Genomic DNA, 17,732 nt, shown 5'->3' with positions numbered 1-17,732 from the left:
GATTGGTTAGAAAAAGAGGAGCAAGTTAGACAAAAAGCTCCCCTGGCCCAGTGCATTTTCTCTGTCAGTTGCCCCTGCAGATGCTCAAGGAAGAGTGTAAGGACTGGGAAACATGCAGAGAGTTAGAGCTCTGCCGAGCTCCAGCCACTCGTAGCTGTAAAACCTGGTAGACCAAAGCCAGTGTAAGGAACGGCTCTTGGCCAGTTTTTCCTTTCTCAGTTTCTTTTGAACACAAACATCTTAAAATTCTTACTGCAAGAAACATCAACTAATTCGTGTCAAAATTTTGCATCCTGTCAGAGGCATCTGCCAGTATTAGGAGTTGCATAGGTGTCAATTCAGAAATGCCATGGTAGCATTTAGTTGATTTTCAAAGCCATCATTCATTTGAGGGGTAGAGAATTTTGTCATTAATACCTATTTTCTGATACCTCAGTATTTAAGTGGTAATACTCTCTTCAGTCTTCCTTCTACTTACAAATTCATCCCAAAGTGGGTGAACATGAAAAGAGTAAAACTGCATGCCTACAAAAAACTTCAAAATCCTTCAAAATATGTGTACTTATTAATTCTATAACTATGTGGTCGGTCTTATTTAAAAAATAATAATAAAAAAATCCTTTCCTTCCCTTATCAAGGTGTTTATTTATAGACTTTTTTTGTCATATCATTTATATATATATATATATATATATGCCTTGACGTCTGGCACTGAGATGAGAAAAGCTGTATTTTCTCTTTTATTCAGAAATCTTCATTAGGATCCTGAAAATCCTGATAAATCTCTATCCATAGTGCCTGTATAATTTGGGCCTGTTTTGCCTGTTGTCAAATGATTCTTAGGGAATTGTTTTCTTCTGTCGTTCACACACATTCTTGTATACAAGACCCTTGGGCAAGGTGATCCAGAATTAAAATGTGTAGAGAAATTGTTTCCTTCCATGTGTGGTTTTAAAACTCATCTTTTGCATCTAAGTGTGAAAATGAACATTACATGTTTATTGAGAAAATATCTTTTTCAGGATGATCTTAATTATTCTACTGAAAGTATGTAGCTGCTGTACGATTGCTCTTGTGTTCTTGTTAGGGTTTATGGAGCCTGTAATGTTTGCTTGACTTGATGGGTTAGCTTTCAGTAGCAGTGCTGGTGTTCCCAATTAAATTACAATTAAAGCTGGTTTTAAAGTTCAGCTTCCTTAAAGAATAAAATAGAATATCTCCTTCTCTAAAATAACAATATGCTTTTTGAACAAAATATTATCTGAACATTTATAAATGAACTATCTAATTAGTTTGAGGTAGTTAACAAAGAGAAAAAAATACCTTGCATTTTAAAGGCAAGCAAAGGAGTAACCTTACATGTATTTGTGTGCATATATATATTTAGATACACTTACATTTATTTGAGTATGTATATACCTATATTTGTATATATCCACATATGAAATTATCTGTTCTCTCTGGTCCTAATACTCATTGTAGGGATCTAATGTAGACACAGATGATCCATCTGCTCACAAATAAGTGGCATTTTGTGCATCAGCTATAGTAAAACAAACAAAAAGATGGTAATTAAGCTATTGACTATTTATAATTGTCTAGGTTATGAGACAGAATTGGGAAATAATTCAGATATGCCCTTAACAGTGCTAATATTAGAAATATTCTACAGTTATTTCCTTTGCTTTTATATATATTTACATGAAAATGTCACACCATTATTTAGGAGAAAAAAAACCTGACAAGATGACTTTAGCCTGGGGCTACATTCAACCATGTGTATTAGTGACCCAGAGATATCTGCTATTACAGTATATCTAAACCAAGTTTTGGAAGTCCGGAAAGCTTATGGTTAGAAATTGAAAAGAATTTTACAACTCTACTATCACGGCATGGACAAATATATTAGTATGGCCACAAGGGTTTTAAAAACATGTAGCCTTGTATGGGGACTGGACACTAAAATCTTGTACAGCTAAGACACAGTTGTGGTTGGCTGTGTTCTGTGTTAAACACAACTTATCCTTACAAATTGTATAGCATCTAAATACAGCTCTAATTCTTCATTGCCTGAGTTTCAGAAGACTTTTTTTTATTACTAATTTTTCATGTGGGCCTTACTCAAGTGTTTCAAATATTTTGGTAATCTCAGTGGCGTTTAGTAACAGTTTTTGTTTGGAAATGTTAGTGGAGCTATTTCAGTAATATTTGAATTCAGTGTTACTGAATTACTGAGTGTTACTGAGTGCATACATACCCTTATAGCCGATAACAATTTGTCCCTTGTAAACCATTATTTTAGGGTTAATATTATTTTTCCTTAAGTTGGCAGAGAGAGGAAGTCTTTGCAAAATAAGAATGTTTCTTGAACTTCAGCTGTCTTACAACTTTGACTTTGTGCTGTTGAGGATTATAACTTATGCTGAATTTTCATTGCTTCTGGTGTAATTATTCATATCTTTTTCCTTATGGTATTGAAATAATTAATCTCTGCAGGTAGACATGATCAAAACAATATTAGCTCAGAATGATTAACTGTAATTATTCCTTTGCTCTGCTGTTTAGGGCCACTGTGAAAAATTATTCATTTTTAACTTTGTAAATAGGCAATAATAGGAAAATTTATTTTCAGAATGTTTTATGGAAGTATTGAACATTCCTGTCTGCATCTAGATTTCTAAGAGACATAAATCATGTTGAAGGAAATTTCTAAGCATTAAAGTTGTTGACTGTGGAAGAGTAAGATTTATTATATGCATTTCCTCCCTATTTGTATAATTACATTCTTTTGAAATCTTACTCGTTTTCTGTCATCACCACTTGGTTCTTTTTCACCACAATGAATTCCCACAGAAATGATGCTTAGACTGTCGCTAATGCTGATACCTGTTTTTCTTTATGGTTCCCAGTAGTCCATCGTGCATAAAATAAGAAACTCACAGTGGTCGACTGTTGGTTTCCTGTGTATCTTCAGTCCCTTTCTGTAGGAGATACTAAAGTTTAATACTGAGAAAAAAATTCTCACCAAGGTATTATGTGAGGTAGGGATGTCTAATGGAAGTGGGACAAGTGGGGCTCTATGGACGCTTTTTGGAGCCATTTTTGGACCCTGCTCCAGTCCGAAAAGGAGAAGCAAACTAAAGGAGCCAGGAACCCCACCCTAGACATATTTCTTCCTCCCCAGTCTTTGAGTTGGTGTTGGATTTTTCCAACCAATCTGTTAGTCAGGCATTGGAACAGGTTGCCCAGGGAAGTGGTGGAGTCACCATCCCTGCAGGTGTTTAAGGAAAGGTTGGATATGGTGCTTAGGGACATGGTTTAGTGGGTGACATTAATAGTAGGGGGATGGATGGACCAGATGATCTTGGAGGTCTTTTGCAACCTTAATGATTCTATGATTCTATGTTGTTTTTAACCTGTGAAGAAATTCCCTTTGCCAAAGGAAGCCTGGGATTCAAGCACAACCTTTGACTAGTGACTGAAAGTTACATCTGTCTGTATTTTATATAAATATAATCTCAATTTTGCCATTTCAGTGTAGGAACAAACTTCCTTCCGTGTTGAAGATGTCGTCTTGGTTGCTTCCTCTTGCATGGCTTCTCTGGCAGAGTCAGTGGTAGGATTCACTCCTTGCTTAGATCAACAGCTGAATCATTTAATTTGGATGTGGGTCAGATTCATATATACAGAATTACAGATCTGTTAAAGTTGAGAAATTTGCAGTGTACCATTTAATTTCCTGTGATTTCACTATTGTAATTCATTACTGTTGTTTTTGGCAGATGCAGTCTTTACTGAAGAAAGTAGCTAATTGAATTCAATTATTCATCGAAGCTAATGCAAACTTTGTTTACACTAATAGAGGTGTCCTTGGAAAGATTTTCATTTTGGATGGAAGTTTTTGCTAAAATAATGGAGAAACAGGTTTTCTATGCCTAGGTTCTTCCTACGCCTAGGTTTCAGCCTTTATATGTGTGTTTTAAACACCTCCATAATATTCATTAGAAAAATACGCCTTTCCTTCCCATGTTATCTGTCTTTATTCACAGGGATGCTCTTTGTAAATGGCTGTTCACATAAATAATCCTTCTTTAAACAAGAACAGTGGGATAACTCTTGTTGATAAAGAACGGTCATTAATAAAGTCACAGTTTATAACATGAACTGAGTTCTCAGTTGTGCATTCTGTGGCCCAAAGCAGAAAAAATATGTAGAACAAGTTTATAGTTTGCTCCCAATTTAGGACAAGATCAGTAGTTCATATGCTAAGCTGGAGTCTAGTAGAAGAAAACTGGTGGTAGGAGGGAATTTTATATGAAGGATATCTAAGATCTTCCTGTGTATGAGCTATGTATTGACTGTTATACAGTAAAGCATGAAATAATTACTGTTTCATTGCCATTTGATGTCCAAAATGCATTTATTTGTTTGTTAAATATTCATCTTGCTTGAGAATTGCAGGGAAGATTTCTTGATAGCTTTCCTGGTGAGGTATGTATGCACTGTAGAGTATGTTGTTATGAAGCTGTCTGTCACCTCATCAGATTTCTTTTATTTTGCTCTGCCCTAGGAGGCTTCTTACAGTAGTTCATATTTGGGTTTGGATTTCATATATCCTTTTCCAACACTGTTGAATGTCTTTTTTTAGCAACGTGGTATTACCCAGTGGCTTTCTGCTTTTTGATACAGCACATTAGGAGCATTAAATTTTAGTATTTATTTTGTAGTCTTATTTGTTGAGCTTCTTACTAAGATAATGATGGATTCAAAGAAACATTTCTCAAGTGTGTGACTTAGAATCATAGAATATCCCGAGTTGGAAGGGACCCATAAGGATCATCGAGTTCAACTCCTGGCTTCACACAGGTCTACCCAGAAATTCAGACCATGTGACAAAGAGCACAGTCCAAATGCTTCTTAAATTCCAACAGGCCTGGTGCTGTGACTACGTCACTGGGGAGCCTGGTCCAGTGCACAACAACCCTCTTGGTGAAGAACCTCTTCCTGATATCCAGCCTGAACCTCCCCTGCTGCAGCTTGACACCATTCCCGTGGGTCCTGTCACTGGTCACTAAAGAGAATAGATCGGTGCCTTCCCCTCCGCTCCCCCCCATGAGGAAGCTGTAGACCACTATGAGGTCTCCCCTCAGCCCCCTCTTTTCTAGGCTGAACAGGCCAAGTGACCTCAGCCGCTCCTCATCCCTCACCATCTTTGTAGCCCTTCTCTGGACACTCTCCAGTAATTTCACGTCCTTTTTGTACTGTGGAGCCCAGAACTGCACACAGTACTGGAGGTGAGGCCGCACCAGAGCAGAGCGAGACAATCACTTCACTTGTCTGACTAGCAATGCCGTGCTTGATGTACCTCAGGACACAGTTGGCCCTCCTGGCTGCCAGGGCACACTGCTGGCTCATATTCAGCTTGCTATCAAAGGATAAAGAGCAGGTAAAGACAGATAAAGAGCAGGTAACTCAGCTGTCTATGCTATCATCTGGATGGCTACCATGTGGGCTGTTTATATTAGGTTAAAAAAAAAAAAAAAGGTAAGTTTTGCTGACTGCATTTGAGGGCCTTTGTAGGAGACCTATGAAGCCTGCCCTCCTGCATGCCCAGGTCCCACTTTCCTTCACAGCAGAGCAAGCTGCCTCCAGTTTCCAGCTTAATTCAGATTGTTCTGTGGCTCTGCACCATCTCTCCTTACTGGTCAAAATATAATGATGGCAGGTCTGTCAGAAAACCCTCAAAAATGTGGGTAAAAGCAATGCTGCTAGTGGAAAATTATCACAATGGGAGTTCTTAGTGTAAAAATACTGTGTAGCTTTGAAGGCGGAGTGCCTCTCTCAAATGATTACATATGGAGTTTGAGATGTTTAGGAATGATCTCATCTGAATTTTTGCAGAGGCTGCACTAATCTCTGACGTGAGATCTAGGGCAGCCTATAAAGCTGAGTTAGTGTTACTTTTTTCCTGTTTTTCAGGAATAGTGAGTGATGGGGATTTTTTCAGTCTCATTTCTAACGTAATCTGTATTGCATAAAAGATAATGTAGATAAACTAGAAACCTGCATATCAGGTTCACGAAGGTCTGCACATCCGCAGTCAGTTACTTTGGATGCAACACACTAAATCCAAGACTTTATCTTTTGACTTTTACTGGAAGAGCATGCAATTGTAATTCTGGTGTATACTGCTATTTCATTTTTACAACTGTCTCCTTTGTTATCACTTAATGATGTGGTTTACAGCACTAGAGCCTTTTTATGTTAGCCATCAGTTATCTGCACCCTGTCAGGAGCTGGATACTGCCGTTCTGGTTGAAACAGAGCAAGTCTTGCTGAGCAGAGCTGCTGGCAGAGCTCAGCGGGAGCCAGGCCCGCAGCCCGCTCTGGGAAGCAGCACATTCCTCGCCGTGTCCTTCAGCTCTGAGCACTCACACAGGGCCAGTTGCTCCTTAGCACCCCGGCATTGTGCAGAGCCTGGTTAGGGTGCTCTCGCCATTGGGGGTGCCAGGCTGGAGCTCAGCCCTTTCCCTCGGCGCACAGCGTCCAGCTAGCGGAGTGCTACAGCCACCGTGCTAGGTGGCCGTGCTCCTGGGCTTCCCCTGCTATGAGATGGCTGCTCAGACGTGCATTCAGAAGGGATTATTTTATGGAGAGTTGTGACTTGTTTGCAGCTGGCAGCTTCTTTCTTCTCCTGAGGGCATGCTGGTGGTACAGGTGTGGAGCAGGGGCATGGCTGCCAATTACTGTAGCCAACCTGGGCGAGCAGCAGAGCTGGCAAGCACGTCACACCGCACACACCATGCCACTGCCAGCCTGCTGCGATGGCCTTGTCTTCAGAGACGCTCCTGTGTTTTGTCTGCAAGCACTGAAGCTTTTTCTGACAGAAGCATGGGGAATTTGCATCATAGAATCAAGGTTGGAAAAGGCCTTCAAGATCATCTGGTCCATCCATCCCCCTACTATCAATGTCACCCACTAAACCATGTCGCTAAGCACCATATCCAACCTTTCCTTAAACACCCCCAGCGATGGGGAAGGTGTTGCTTGCTCTTTTTTTTTTTTTAAACTATCTGAATCTATTTTAATTGGTAATTTAGACGAATTTTCCCCAAGTTGCATCTGCTTTCCTTGTGACGATAGCTGGTAAAGTGACATCTCTGTGTTTGACTTAACCCAGGAGCCTGTTCATCCTCTCTTCCTTTTGTCCTTTTTGGGGGGATGAGAGGGCTGGCGGCATGCTGAGGTCAACCCACCCTCTACTTGTGGGAGGGTGAAAACACACATATATTGCCCAGCGCAGTTTTCAGGTTGCTTTGTTCTTTTATCCCCTTAGCAAAACATAAAAAGCCCTTTCTCCCCTGCACGCATGCTGTAGCATTTACCACTATGGTATGCTTTTTAGTTGAGGGGACACAGCTTTGGTGTTGCGCTGTCAGCCAACAGACATCTGAATGACCCTTTTTCCTTTGCACCTTCTCTTAAAACTTCAAACTTCTTTATACCCCATAGGTTTAATTGTGAAATTTGGAGGGAGGAAAGGGGTCAGTGGGTCTGCAAATGAATTCAAGGACCAAAAATTCTCGTGTACTAAGAGAACAGCAGCAGGAGGCATGGCTAGGAGGAATGTTTGTGTTGAATCCAGAGCTGTTTGTTCATTTGGTTTTCAGGGTTATTACTTGCAAAGTTCTCTCAATATTAAAATTCAGAAATGATGACTCCTAAAATGTGAGTTGGATTTCTGTCCTTATCTCAATTGGTCTTGATTTCACGCAGTTTATCTATCTGAGGATAGTTATAAATTGATTAATTTTCAGAATATAATTTTGTGAGTATTCAGTTGCTGCCAACAAAGTATTGGAGAAACAACCTCTATCTCACCTATATTTAAAGCCATAAAGCTCTGTGTGTGTGTAAGGTTCATTTGGTGCTACTCACATTCTTACAAAGCCACTGCTGAGGAAGTTCTATTTACCTTTGCAGGTCATTTTCCTTCTTTAGTCTGAAAAAAAAAAGTAGTTTTTAGTTAATTGTTATCCGTTTATATTTTTTCATTAATATTTTTTCATCTTTTTCAAAATACACATGGGATGCTGACCCTGCACAGACGATCTGTGAAATAAAAATTGGAATTTCTGTTTCGCTCTATGTGACCCTTGGCATCAGTTAATGTAGTTTCTGAGTATGTTGTGTCTAAATATTTGCTCACTTATGAATTTCCAGGCTGAGTAAAGAGGAGGAGAGAATGTCGGCCTTGTTTTATAGACTGGAGCAATGGGAAAAAAAAATGCACTTGATAATGAATCCTCTATTGTTTCTTTTATGTTTTGGGTTTTAATATGCATTTGCCTTTCCCTGTTCTTGCAGTTAACTCCAGTTGGAACAACCATCTTTACAGGGTTTTCTGGAAACAACGGTGCTACTGACATTGATGATGGTCCAAACGGCCAGATAGAATATGTCATCCAGTACAATCCTAATGATAAGGTATGTGCCCTGTAATTTTTTTCCCTTAATTAAAGTATGTATATATGTATTTTTTTTTTGTGGTGTATATATATATATTGACTTTGAAACAATAAATGAATAAGAGGTTGCTATTGGACATCATAAAGAAACTCTAAACTTGAAAACTTCCTGTCATAGATTATCCTTTCTGCCAATGACCCTTGCTTGCCCCATAAACACAGCTATATTTCCTTTTCTTTCATTGCCACACTATTATCAGCATAGTTCTTAATCATCAGTCAATAATCCCTTCTTCTCTGGTGTTGTTCACACACTTAATCTTTTTTTTTTTCGGCATGCTTTTTCAGTGTGTGATAGGTAGTTATATTTATTCCTGCACATTTGCACCTAATAGATTCATTGCCAAGAAATATTCATAGGCATAGCTAAGCTACTCTCAACAGAGACATTCCAACTATAATAAATAATAAATAAATAATAAATATTACATTTATTACATTTATACCTTAAAAACAAAAGCAACAAAACCAAACACTTTTTAAAAAGATACTACTACTGTTTTATTTTAATAATATAGAACCCTGCCTGTTATCTGTTCAAACACATCATTTAGAGACAAAAAGCATAAAGAATTAAAATAAATGCTTTTTAGGTTCAGATTTGTGAATTTCTCCATTATTAGGTGTTTATGCACAGGGGTGATTTGTGTGAAGTGTCCATATGCATTTTCTTGGCAAATTCAAATTATTTTAGCAATCCTTTTTTGTAAATCAAGGTATTTTTTGCCATGGGCTAAGAGCACCATTACTGTGGATCAGGTGGTGTGATAATTTAAGTATGCTAACCTGAAAATAAATTAATCCTAAGAATAATATAGATGTTAAAGAAGGAAAACAGTATGTAGCATATAGATTTAGTAACCTCATTCATATTCTCTACTGTTACTTAAGGGTAATTTAAATAGAAATGATTTTCTAGGAATACAGCAATCTGATATTCACTCTGAATTAAAAGGGTAGGCATACAGGTTATGATTTAATTTGCTTATGATTTAAGCTATATAACTCATAAATGCTTCTGTCCTATCCACTTAAGTCAACAAGAGTTTAAAGAGCTACTGAATTACTTAGTGCTTTTATTTTTTTATATTTTTCCCCTATTCTTTTTTTTCTTAGCTTATAATACTTAACAAGAACAGTTCAAATAATTTCCTCTTTTTCAATAAAGATCTTCGTATCCTCAAAACAAACCAAACTCCAAACCCTTAAATTATTACACACTTCTTTTGAAATATATTGTACCACAGTGAAATAAGAAGAGCTGTTTAGTGTTTAATTTACTGTTATGTCACAGCATTATACTGCTGAAAGGCACCCTGGGACATCATTGTAAAGCATCTCCCACAACTACAGTGGCCTCAAGCCCAGCAGAGAGAGTTCAGTTAACCACTAACGAAGGGCATTATAGCATGCCCAAGTGGTTTGATCCTGTTTCACCAGAAGAGGAGTTAAAAAGCACTTTTTTTTCTTGTTTACCCAGCAAAACTTAATTGATCTTGTTCTCCCAGTCACTGTGGGGTATTGCGAGAGACTTCCCTGTTTGGAACAACTTCTTCAGAGTAGCTAGTTACTTTGTCGCTTCTTTGTCTTACTGCTGTTGTATTCCAGATTAAATTAATTGCTGCCTTCCTCAGTAGGTAACCATCATGCATATAATACTGCTTTTACCTAGCAACGTGTTTTAAGTTTGTGCTTGACAGAGGTGATTTGGAAACTTTTTCACTGCAGCTGTTATCTTTCCAGAAATGTAGCAAACTTTCTTCGTTAACCTGGGATACGGTTACTACCCTTGAAAATGATGTGTACAGCTTATTGAGAAATCCCTCTACTTCTAGGATCCTCCCATGTCACATGTTGAAGATGCCCCACAGTGTTGTTTGGCACCAATGACTTATTCTGCTGTCTTAGGAAAAGCTAAAAGTGCTGACGAGTTTTATTAGACCAATTCAACATTAAAAGACAAATCAAAACACAGCAACTGTAAAAACTACAGATGTTACTTGGGGATTCCATTTAGCTTAAATATTTTGTTGTTTAATTTGGAAAATAGATAAAAGTCAAGTAGAAAAAAGAAAGCAAAACATGCTTGATGTTGTTCTGGTCTCTTTAGCTGTTGTGGGGGGGAATGCCATAAAATTTTCCTTGGCTCTGAAAAGCTAAGGGTGAGGTAATGAACTTGCCAAAAAGATTGTCTTCTAATGCAGAGCTAATTGTAGATCTCTGAGGACTCTGTTGATACCTGAAGGCTATTAAGACAAATGCATCTTTACAACAAGTTCCAGACTCCGTCCTTATTAGCTAATTTTACAGAGGTTCATTGTATTATGTTTGGTGAGGATGTAAGATGAAACTTGTTGAGTTTTTCTGAAGATTGGGATATGCATCACACTTTTGCTGTGTTGATATTTCACATAACATATCCCTGTTTGGGGATCAAATTGAATTGGTATTCTGGTGACTTTCCCTTTCTCAGAGTTTACCTAGCAGCATTTTGCCACGCATACATTGAAACTTAGAATGTTATCTGTGCAGTGTTTCACATCATGCTCCTGATTTATGTTGCAAAGCTTCCATGGAGGCCATAAGTGACCTACGCAAAATACAGAGGAATATGGCCGGTGGTTACCTTAGGTGTTTTTTACCCCACTGGGGGAGTTCTGGGACATCACAGCTCTGTTTGGAGCTCTCCCAGGGGTGTGAAAGAAACTTAATTGGACATAATGCTCCCGGTAACATTTCCTTTTATTATAAAGTTGCAAGTTGAACATAATTTCTGCGCCAGTAGGATTCTGTTGGAAATTTCATTGTCTGCTGTAGCAGAGAGATGAGCAGTATTCCCAACAGCTTCACTGGTTCTGTTACACTTCGTTGACTCTGCAGCTGTGTGCAGTAAATGTGTATATTGGGTACCTGAGTGCGTGAGGTACAACTCAGACAAACCAGGTATATGCAGCTTGAAGCTCCAGTTAAAAACAAACAAAAAATCCTTTCCTTTTGGATGTATACATCATTGCCACGGATGAATCAATGATGTTTTTAGCTGTTCGCATTTTTTCAATAGATCTTATTGGGGGGAAGAGAAAATGTTTCTCTTTTGTGTGCTAGGTATATAGTGCTTGGTCTTATTTTCTTTTTATCTTGAATGGTAGTTTAATGAAAAAAAATAAAAAAAGTGGTGATGGGGATATGTAGCCTATTGTGGCTTCTCCAAAGCACACAACCTTGTTACAAAGGGTAAATTGCCTCCTCTCCTGCACCTGCACAAGCGAATAGCAGAATTGCAGGAGATACTTTTATTTTACTTTGAGCTGCTTGCATTCTAGACTAGAACCTAGGATCATAGCAGCACCACCACTTCCTTTTAATCCGGTTTAAGATAGGTGGGAAAGATTTTGGCTTGGGCTGGGTATAGGGACTGTCCTACAGCAGTGCTGGCCAATGGCCGTGGGCAGCTTCAACAGAGATCCAGGATGTACATGTTTTGGATAATCAGGCTAAGGCAGTGATGCACGGAAAAACTTCTGTTTGTCTTATGCGTCCTGCTCGTTATGGAGAAAACAGAAGCAGACTTCTTTCAATTAGAAGATAGGAAATGCTCTTTTTTCCCCCCATGACAGAGATCAAACAGTGGAGCAGGAGCCCAGAGAGGTGGTACAATCTCTGTCCTAGGAGATACGCAGCCCCAACTGGCCAAGGCACAGAGCAGCCTGTGTGAGCTTCTGTGATCTCTGCCAACCTCATGTCCTCTGATTCTTTAGAACTCTAAAACCTGCCCTGACATAGTAGAGATTTTGCTTTTTTTGTCAGATGTTTTACCATCTGTGCACAGTCCATCTTTCTAGAAAGCACTGCAAGTTGCTTTGAACTCTTTGAATTTAAAAAGTGTAATTCTTCAAATGGTTTTGTGCTGTCCGTCAGGTAACGATAATGTGGAACTGTTATATTTCTGCTGCTTAGAGCATGGAGCTGAATGACCTGGAAGTGGTTTTTTTTTTTTTTTTAATTTTCCCAAAAGGCTAATTTTATGTCTGAACCCAGGAAGTGACCCTTGCCATCCTGCTGCCTCTGGGCTTCAGAAACAATGCTGTTTCAGCATTTTAAGCTAGGTGAATATTTTGTGTTACAAGGACTTCTGTACAAAAGCATTTTGGTATTTATTTTTTGAAGCTTTTCAAGGAGAATCAGTTCTGTTCTCTTGGAGTAGGCAGGTGACAAAGCAGCGTCATTCTGCCGGAAAGCATAAAGGAGCTCTTGATATTCCTGACTTCCTGCATATGCTGGCTCATTTCAGTTTTGGATGGAAATGCAGCTGAGCTGTGCTGTGTACATCTTCTAATTGCCTTGGAGCTTTGTTAACAATTTGGATTGCAGCAGGAATAAATGGAGTCTGCAGAACGATCGCAGGGATGTGCACGGGGTGGTTCTGATGGGCCACCTTCAGAAGCTGTTGCACAAGCCCACACTTGGACACTGCATTACACATCACCCTGAGCCACTGCATTCGTTGCTGTACTGGAGAGAGAGGGGACTCCAGATGCAGGCAGTTGGGGATGAGGCTAAAGGTTTTGGTTTTGTGCTGAAGTTCCACTGATGCTTATTAACAGTTCAGATTGTAGTCTCCTACTTCAAATGCATCCTCATGGCAAGATATGCCAAGGAAAGGCAATGTTTTGAGAGTGCCCTGGCTGCTCCTGAGCTGCAGAGTCTTTTCCAGCTGGTTCTTGCCTTTTTAACCAGAGATAAATGGGCTAAAGCAGCAAGGGGGATTTTCCTCATGAGTTAGAAGTGGTGCGTGTGTGTGTGTGTGTGTGTGCAAACAGCATCAATTTATACAGTAGTCAAAAATATTACTGTTACTTGCATAGTTCACATCCCACTTGATTATTATTTTTTTTTTGATCAAATACCATTAATAGAAAGAGAGACAAAGCAGTGAACCTGCAAAAGCAGTGGACGGGGAGGAGGCCCTTTTATGTCACCTAAGGGAAGAAAAGTACTTTGTACCTCTGCAGTGTTGACTGTTGAGAGGTTTTGGACTGCTCTAGAGCTGTTCCCCATACACCATACCTCAATGTTAATTATATTATACATTGGAAGATTGAAGCATGGAAAGATTTTAATGTGATCAGTTTGATGACAGAACTGGAACCAGATCTCACCTCTGAAACCTGCGTCTTTGCCTGTAATCTTCCCTCAAAATGGATCAATTAACACGGTGAATCCTTTAAAAGTGTGTGTACCCTAGCAGTACCTTCCTGTCATTTGGTGCCATGAATCTGTTTAAGCAAATGTGTGGGACAAATTGAATTTCACCTGATCTACCCAGAAATCTGTATTTATTAGAGCATGAACATGTGCCTCACTGCCACTGTGAATTGGCACCTAACTGTGTAGAGTTGACATTTAAAACTTTGTCACCCTCATGAAAGCCGGAATAAAGAGTAGGATAAAAAGTACAACGGTAAGGAATTCTTAATCTCCGATACCTGATGCTCTCTTAATGGTGAGGAAAAATAGAAGAAGGTAAGTCAAACTACAGAAACCACAGACCTAAATTTCCTGTGTTCACATCAGGAGAGGTTTTATGAACATCAGAGTGTAAATTCAGCATGGCAAGTCAGTAAGAAACAGGATAGTTTGACTATCCTGCTCGTGGTCAGAAGGAATAACTTATGTACAAAGAGTCAGAGAGAATCCTGTTACACACAGAATATTTATTGTGAAGTTCTCATGGGTGGGGAGAAAACACAGTAGACTATTTAAAAGCTCTAATCCGAGAAGCATAAGTAATTTTGGTATACCATCCATTAGATTATCTCATTGTGGCCTATCTGAAATGTGCTTTAACTTTGAAGCATGTTCAATTTTGTGTTGCTGTTTTAACTTCTGCAGACTTCCAACAGGACCTTTGATATTCCTCTCACGTTGTCTGGAGCAGTAGTTCTACGAGAGAGACTAAATTATGAAGAAAAGACTCGTTATTTTGTCATTGTTCAAGCAAATGTAAGTGTGTATCTCTTAATGGCCACTTACCAGTCTTATTTAGGTGAGTTTTTAGGAGAGGAAAGTATCTCTGAAATAACAGGTCTGATGTGCTCTTTTCCTGAAGACCTTATTTAAGATGTACCTGGGTACTTTCTGTCATTGAAAGCTTAGACATTATTAGTGGTTAAAAAAGCTTGCTCAGGGTGGGTAACAGGACAACCTTTTTGGCACTGGGAACAAGTAGCATATTTGAAGAACAGTCCATGCAGAAAAGTGCATTCTGGTGTCACTAAGTGTTCATTTTCTAACACATCTGGCCATGCTAATTTGATGTCAAATGAGTTTAATGGATACAATTTAGTTGTATCCTTCAGGTTTGAAATGCAGTTTTCTATAAAGAGGTGATTTTTCTTTCAAGTCATATTGCATGGTTATATAGAGGGGTTTTTTTGCACAGTGGCCAGCAGTGGAGAATGCATACCAAGAAGAAAAGTGATGTTTAAACTATATCTAATATATCTGTCATAAGAGAAATTTTTGGTGTCCTTGAGGGCTGTGAAAGCTTTTCTTTTTTTTTCTTTTTCCTTTTTTGCCATTCTGATAATGGCTGAAATGAGAAATTTTCCGCTGTTTACCACTGTTGTGATACTACTTCATTTGTGGGGAAAATGAGGGTGCTCTGAAGCAACCTTAACATAGCTTTATAGTAATATGAATTCACTCATTTATATTACTGTCATTTTTCTGATACAGAATTGCAGATACATTTTTTTTTTGGCATATATTTTGTGGCATATTCAGCATTTTTTCTCTGAGGGTGTCAATGCTTTTTGCACTTAACTATACCTCAAGATACTTCCTGGCCCATGCAGTCGTGCCTGTTAAAACAAGTCATTTTGCCTGAGTAACATAACTTGCTGATCTCTTGAACAGAAATATGGGAGGGCACAAAACTCTTCATGCTTGTTTTGCTTTTTGTTTCGATCAGTGATTAATTCCGCAGATCACCACTCTGTATTCACAGCTCTCTTCCTTTGATGTTAGAACTGTAAGTTTCGTGAGTTTGTCCTCTCCAAGAAAAGCAGCTCGGGTAGTTGAGGAGGTCGTGTTTTTCAAGAGAAAGGAGGCTCACATGGAGCCTGGCGTGCAGCAGTGCAAACACCTCGCATCAGGAGGGACACCTATTGCTCGTGCAGGGTGACCTGCTGGTGACGGTGCAGCTTGTGATGCACAGTAGCAGTGCCACAAAGCAATCTCTCGTTACTTTGCTCGCTCCTTCTGGTACATGTCCTTACACGATAAATGGCCACCTTTGTGCTACACAGCTTGGGATGAGAGCTATGCTGATAGCTTCGACATTTTTATAATGAGGCAGCTCGCATGATTGAACCATCTTCCTAGGACAGTTGTTCTCTCAGAAATACTTACAAGGGAACTGAGTTCACTGAAGTTATTTAGTGATCACTGAAAAGTAACTAATCTCAAAGAAAGGTTCTAATTAACCTTTATAGCCTTCTTTAGGAGTTTGCTCTGTGCATCCTTTCATTTATCATTGCCGGGGCTCAATTCTTGGGCCAGTTCTGTTTGACATATTTCCCAACAATCTGGATGCAGAAGCAGAACGCATCCTCGGCAAGTTTGGCAGTGATGCTAAGCTGGGAGGTGCTGCTGATCCCTGGAGGCCTCGCAGAGCGGTCTGGGTGCGTCAGGGCACCGGGTGACCAGCAGCGGCACGAAGCTCAGCCAAGGGAATGCCGGGTGGCGTGTGGAGAGGCCGGGCATAGGCTGGAAGGTGCGTGGCTGCAGCAGCTCACAGGAGGGCCCTGTGCCTCAGGGGGTGTGTTACACGTGGTGCGGCCGGCCGGTCAGAAGAGGGGGGCCTCTTGTTTGGTGATGGTGCAGCCTCGCCTTGAGTAGTACGAGCAGTTCTGTGCTCCCCAGCATACAAAGGATGGGCAAGTCCTGGAAAGCATCCAGAAGAGGGCCAGAAGCTGGTAAGGGGCTGGGAGGCAGGTCCTGGGAGGAGAGGCTGAGGCCACCTGGGCTGTCAGGCTGGAGAAGAGGAGGCTGAGAGGAAGACCTCGCTTCCCTGGGGAGGGAAGCGCAGAGGCAGATGCCAGGCTCTACTCCTGGTCACCTCAGAGCTGCACCAGGGAGGGTCAGACCAGATGGAGGGGAAGTTTCTGTACCGTGAGAGTGCTCCAGTACTGGCCCGGGCTTCCTGGGGAGGTGGTCAGTGCCCCACACCTGCCAGTGTTCAAGAGGCCTTTGGACGGTGCCCTCCTCAATATTTGCTTTCACTTCTGGTTAGCTCTGAAGTGGTCAGGCAGTGAGACTTGATGGTCTTTGTAGGTCCCTCCCAACTCATCTGTTTTGTTCTGTTTTTCAAAATATTGCATGCTGCACTTAATTCTCTCAATTGCATGCAATCATACTTGTATTCCACTGATTACATTAGCAGTGAGTGTTTATTGCTCTTGCATCCTGAAGACATTACGTGAAATTAATCATCCTGTATCTGTGCTTTGATCCAGTATTACTCAAAGGCATACAGAAAGGGGATGTAAAAACAAACAGATGAGTTGATGGTGAGGATTGTTCCACTTCTCATTGTTGTTGGCATTGTTTTTCATCATTGGCCATGAAGAAAGTTAAATTCAGAAATTCCCACATTTAATGACTAATACCATAAAGAGGTTCCAAGAACTGAGTGGATTGCAAACAAGGAAAAAATATACATTTAGTATGGCTTAGAGGAATGACCTATTTCCTATATGCGGAGGATGATATTAAACAGCATAAATACCTGTTTTAAAAACAATTGCTTTTGTCTTTCCTGTTAATGATAGCCTAGAATAGGAGGGTAAGACATAACTGATGACCCATATTCCTTCCAAGAGATTTTGTTTTTATAAAGAAAAGCCACCACAACAATTAGTCTTTTAAAATGGAAACACTTTATATTGTTTTGAAATAAATACTGGATAGTCATGCTGTTTCTTCACTATAGTTGTAAATGAAGAAAGAAGAGGTAAATTATTGCTAGTGTGTACATTGGTCAGCATATAGAAATAATCTGGGTCGTTCCCACATTTCAAGGAAGTATAACTTTATTCCTTAACATCTGGAGAGAAAGAAATGGAGACAACTTTCAGTAGTCAGTATTGTCTCCCAAATCCATTAAAAAACAAAAGAAAACCACAACAAACCATGATGTGT

General features: G+C 39.7%; 1 protein-coding gene across 17 annotated transcripts in view; it reads left to right on the top strand.

The window, feature by feature from the left end:
* The window catches only part of PCDH15 (protocadherin related 15), a 738,695-nt gene that overhangs the window by 473,473 nt on the left and 247,490 nt on the right, over positions 1–17,732 (top strand). For all 17 annotated transcript variants that reach the window (XM_067000244.1, XM_067000234.1, XM_067000238.1 and 14 more), the window contains 2 exons: positions 8,368–8,487; positions 14,421–14,531. In XM_067000244.1, the coding sequence (XP_066856345.1) occupies positions 8,368–8,487; positions 14,421–14,531 (231 nt within the window). The remainder of the gene's footprint in view (positions 1–8,367; positions 8,488–14,420; positions 14,532–17,732) is intronic.

The sequence above is a fragment of the Anser cygnoides genome, chromosome 7 (genome assembly GCF_040182565.1).
Source record: "Anser cygnoides isolate HZ-2024a breed goose chromosome 7, Taihu_goose_T2T_genome, whole genome shotgun sequence".
Lineage (NCBI taxonomy): Eukaryota > Metazoa > Chordata > Aves > Anseriformes > Anatidae > Anser > Anser cygnoides.
This window is presented reverse-complemented; position numbering and strand designations above follow the sequence as displayed.